Here is a 5,150-nt window from a genome sequence, read left to right on the forward strand (position 1 = left end):
TTGTTCCTGACAAACATTTGGAGTCAGACTGACTGAACCTCTGAGCAGCCGTTTGTCAATCTGAGCCCTTTGAACCACCGGGTCCTTGAAGTGTTTATTAAAGTATTCATATCTTCATAACTTTTATTAGACAACACACGTTATCTAAGTCAAATGTTAACATGAGTCCCAACAGGAATACTAAATAGTGAGCCAGAGACATTAGTCATTAGAATAGTCCTTCCCAACTGCAGCTGAGCAGGGTTATTGTTGTATACTTAAACTACAAATTAAAGATTTGTTTTAGTTTAAAAAACTTGTTTGAAACTCAAAATAAAAACGATATTGTTTTAGAAAAATAAGATGATTTAATATTGACCGGTTAATGTTTCTTTTAACTTTTTTTTAGATAAAATACATCTCTACCAAAATAAAAGTGACAGCATGAATTGCAGTCATCTCTCGTGACACTGAACAATAGGAATTGAAATGGCTTCACTTTAGACTCTAAAGCAGGGGGGTCAAACTCAAGGCCCGGGGGCCAAATCCGGCCCGCAACTTCATTTCATGTGGCCCCATAAGAGCTTGCAAAGAATATAATATGTTTATTATACAGTTACATGCTACTTTACAGAAGCACGTTGCCCATAAACTACATGTCCCACAATGCATCTCAAATTTGACTTTTTTTCTCAGAATTTGACTTTTTATTTTATTTTTATTTTTTAAATCATTTTATGACATTCTCACTGAAGAGACTTGCAATTATTTGCCCTAGACTTCTGCTTTCAGACGTAGTTAATTATGAACCCTATGTGATAATAATCCAATGCAGAGGCAATCATGTAATATAATACATTATTTTATATATATTAAATATTTATATATGTATTTTTATATAGTCTTAAAGTTACAACCGGCCCTTTGAGTGCAACCATAATGCTGATGTGGCCCGTGATGAAATTGAGTTTGACACCCCTGCTCTAAAGTAATGTGAAGGTTAAACATGTATTTTGTATATATATATATATATATATATATATATATATAATAATATATATAACCTGCTTCTTTAATTATAGACATGATAGCTGAAAAAAGAAAATGAAACTTACCTAAATCAAATTCTCTTTGAAAAGTAATATCAAATTGAAATGTCAAAACTAAAATAAAATCCTCTGAGCTGCTAATGAACCTTCTTCCCTTCACTCTGACAGAAGCAGTGCACTTGTTCCTGATACATGTAAAACACAGCAACCTTTCTCCATTTTACATTCAGATTCTCTTTTATCAAAAGACAACAAAGAACATTTGAATGCTGAAAGTGCACACAAACAAACATGGTTCCTTTGCTGATCATGATGGGACTGTTGGGCCACACAAACATTTTAAAGGATAGTAATGTGCTTTTGATTGTTTTTGTTTTTAAATGAAGGATTTAGCTGCCGTCACATCCTCACCTCCTCTCCTCTGATGTTGTCCTTCCTCCTTCTCTCTTATCTTCTTCCTGTGATCTTCATTTATCATTTCATCCTCTGCCAATCTCTTTTATCATGTCCTCTCCGTCACATTTCCCCCCCTGTATCCTTCAAACCAACCAACATCAAAACATCACTGCTGCCATTTCCATTCACTTCATCTCTTCTCTCATTGCACGTCATCATAATCTCTATATGTGTACATAAACAAATTTTAAAAATCATATTTGATGGATGAATATTATTTTTACTACAACTTAACGCACATACACAGTGAATAGGACACTTTTATTCTTCAGATTATTATTATGTTATACTGTAGACATCTTGGTGTTTCCTGTATTTTCTGTATATTCATATTCTTTTAATATATGAACACTTGTCATGGCCCTACTCCCCCTCATGGATCAATAAGGAGTCATGTTATCTTGCTCATGGCGTGTTTCCACTACACGGCCTCGCTCGGCCCCGCTCGGTATGGCTAGGCCTCGTTAGGACTGGCTCACTTTATGGCGCATTTCCATTACAGTTTAGGAACTGGGGCAGTATCTATAGTAACGCAGTGTAGGCGGAGCCGTGACGTGATCTTCAGAGAACCCCAGAAAAACAACACAGCCGTTAGCTGTTAGCCCTCAGAGCTCACAGCTCCTCATATATGTTCAGAAACTAGACAAAAGTTAAACAAGTACAAACCACAGACTGCCTGTGTCATGGTGAATACAGTCGCTGCTTTATTTATGTCTGTATAGGCCGTTGTTGTGAGTGTGGACGGTCGGAGCACATACTGCGTTAGCTTAGCCAATCTCCATTCAGAAAACACGCATTTTAAAAGGTTTTTCCCCTGCCGTCTGTCTGCAGACTTGACAAAGCATTAATTCATGGTTTTTACTAACCGGTATCAGTATGTTGTTACTTCGGCATCATTTTGAAACGTGTATTACAATTAAATCACGGTCAAATATGTCCATCTTGTTGTAGTTGTAGCCCCCTTGCCAGCGATGCTCTCTCTAGTTTAGCATACTCAGCCCGACTCAGCCTGGTTGTCTCTGGCCCGCGATTTTATGAGGCCAGAAAAACTGTGAATTAGGACCCGCCGGCCGGTACTAGGCCAAGTGGAAACGCAACCAAAGACGGGCCGCTGACGTCACAGCCCTCTTAAACCGTGCTCCGCGCTGTAGTGGAAACGTGCCATTAGACACTCAGATGTTATCCATTTAGCATGAAGTTGCATTAAAAGACAGAAAAAAATGATCATAATCACATATTATCACAAGGTAGATTCCACTCATGCTTCTTCATGGTGGATAGAAAGCTGCAGGTTTGACTTAATATAAGGAATCTCGTGTGCAAATTAATATTTTATGGATTAAAACCAGAATCCTCTGAGTCTGAATTATGGCCATGCACTGTGCAAACACGCTTTATCATGCAGGGAAGCCTTTCCCAAAGTAATTGACTCCTTCAAGCATGGAAACAACATAAACAAAAAAGAGACCCCCCGCCCTCCCCTGCCCCTCCTAAAAATGATATATCGCCCGGGGGTTATGGGACTGTTTGTAAAAAGGAGAAGCCAATTAAGGAAGCAGAGGAAGGTGTTTGTTTTGATAGATGCAAACACTCAGCCTCATTAGCTCCAAACTTTTAAGGAACAACATGTTTTCCCCGAGGAGCGAACAGGAAGTAGCTGCAGATGCACTCGGTCGCACCGCCAATGATCGACATTTTACCGTCAAAAGATATATAGTTTAGTGGAAAGTATCTTTGCATGTGAGACAGTATCTGATTGCACAGGGCTGAAATCATGCTACGTCATTTATTATAGGCCCATTACATGCTAACAGTGACACATGTATTCTGATATTCTTTAACAGTGAAGCACAAAACATGCACTCAAAAATATTGAAGTAACCGTTACATAATGTATTAACCGTGAAAGTACTCAATATATAAAAAGAAAATGTCCCCTGTGACAGATTGACTATAATATCATAATTGTTGTATTTATTTGATTTTATTGTTTTAATCCAGGGGTGTCAAACTCAAATACACAGTGGGCCAAAATAAAATTATCTGTACTAGTCGAGGGCCGGACTGGTTCAATGTTTATTGCAAAACTTATTGAAATGAACTTATTGCACATATTAAACCTGGAACTAACAAAGCTTAAATGATTGCCTATAAAAACAACATTAAACATTAAATAATCAGTTGCATTCATTTCTTATGGCTCTATCTGCAGCTTTTCCAGAGTCATTTCTTATGATTACATTTTTCCACAGGCCAACAACAGCTTCAAAAAAATTATTCCCCTCAAAGAGAAAACCAATCATGCCCTGTTGTCGTGAGAGAAAAAGTGCAGAAGGAAACATCCATGTAAACTCAGTGTGCTGCTCTGTGATGCTAGTTCAAGCCAGATACTTGGCATCTCATCTTGGGTGCAAGTTCATCAATGTTTGGGGTCAGGCTCTGAGCTGAGGAGACCCTCAGGATTGAGTGAAGGTGCAATATACCGGCGGGCCAGATCTAATAGTAATTAGAAATTATCCTGCGGACCGAAATTAAATCCACCAAAGGCCTGATTTGGCCCCCGGGCCTTGAGTTTGATACATGTGGTTTAAATGATAGACAGTATAAGTGCATACTTTATACAATTTGTAGCAAATATATAATTTGTACACAGCCCATACAAGCTGAGCTCACAAATACTGACAATGGCTCTGCTGCCCCCTTGTGGACAGACACCTTCACACAGATCTTAACAATCTTACATTTATTTTCTTCATGATGGTATTGCAGTACTGTGTTTGTGGGTACATCCATATAGCAAACTATTTCAATTCTGTGATTAATACTTTTTTAGATAATATGTCACCAAAGAATATGCACAACTATTTTAATGATGTATTGCATTTATAGACACAAAGACTACTGGGTTGATAGATAATGTGCTAGTTCTGCATCATATCATGCCCTTTCTTTTATGTTAAAAGGCTGTAACTTATGTAAGTAAGGCTTGTGGACACATGTAGCAGAGTACAAATACGCAATATTTCCCTTAGAGATTTAGCGGAGAATAAGTATACAGTCTCAGAAAATAGAAATATTTGAGTGAAGTACAAGTACCTCAAAATCGTACTGAAGGCAAATTTATTTAGACGGCTTATTTCAACACAAAGCAATTCAAAACGCTTTACAAAAACAATAACAGTATTAAGATATAGTGCACAGAAACACAAAGGGCATTTAAAATGACTTATTGAGTATGTACTTGGTTACTTCGCATCACTTGTAGCCAATACTAATTGAACAATTTACTCAAATAGGTAAGGTAATAGTTTTATCAACACGATGTTCTTATTTATCAGTGTTTTCAATGTGTTGTTCTCTGCTGAAACGTCCTCTGGCTCCTTCCCTGACTTCTCTTCTTCTGTCTTTACTTCCTGTTGTTGTTGTTGTGGTGGGGATGTTTATTTCCTGAAGCCCTCCTGAAACGAAGGACTCAGCCATCGAGTCCCCGGACGCCCAGCGCCAGGAGTGGTTCGCTCAGTACTTCTCCTTCTGATCGACCACCAACCCGCAACACACAAGGATTCAGCATGTCAACCAAACTTTGAGAAAAATGTACAGGTCAACCAAACTTTGAGAAAAATGTACAGAAAAACAAGCGAAGAAGAAGAAGAAGAAGAAGAAGAA

The 5,150-nt window shown here is 38.0% G+C and overlaps 1 protein-coding gene across 1 annotated transcript in view; it reads left to right on the forward strand.

Moving 5' to 3' along the window:
* Nucleotides 1-5,150, forward strand: part of LOC117487633 (protein FAM184A-like) — a 181,859-nt gene extending 176,709 nt beyond the window's left edge. Inside the window, 1 exon segment of the mRNA XM_034136266.1 lies at nt 4,938-5,150. Within this exon segment, the coding sequence (XP_033992157.1) occupies nt 4,938-5,019 (82 nt within the window). The 3' untranslated portion in view covers nt 5,020-5,150.

Source organism: Trematomus bernacchii, unplaced genomic scaffold (genome assembly GCF_902827165.1).
Source record: "Trematomus bernacchii unplaced genomic scaffold, fTreBer1.1, whole genome shotgun sequence".
In the NCBI taxonomy this organism is placed as follows: domain Eukaryota; kingdom Metazoa; phylum Chordata; class Actinopteri; order Perciformes; family Nototheniidae; genus Trematomus; species Trematomus bernacchii.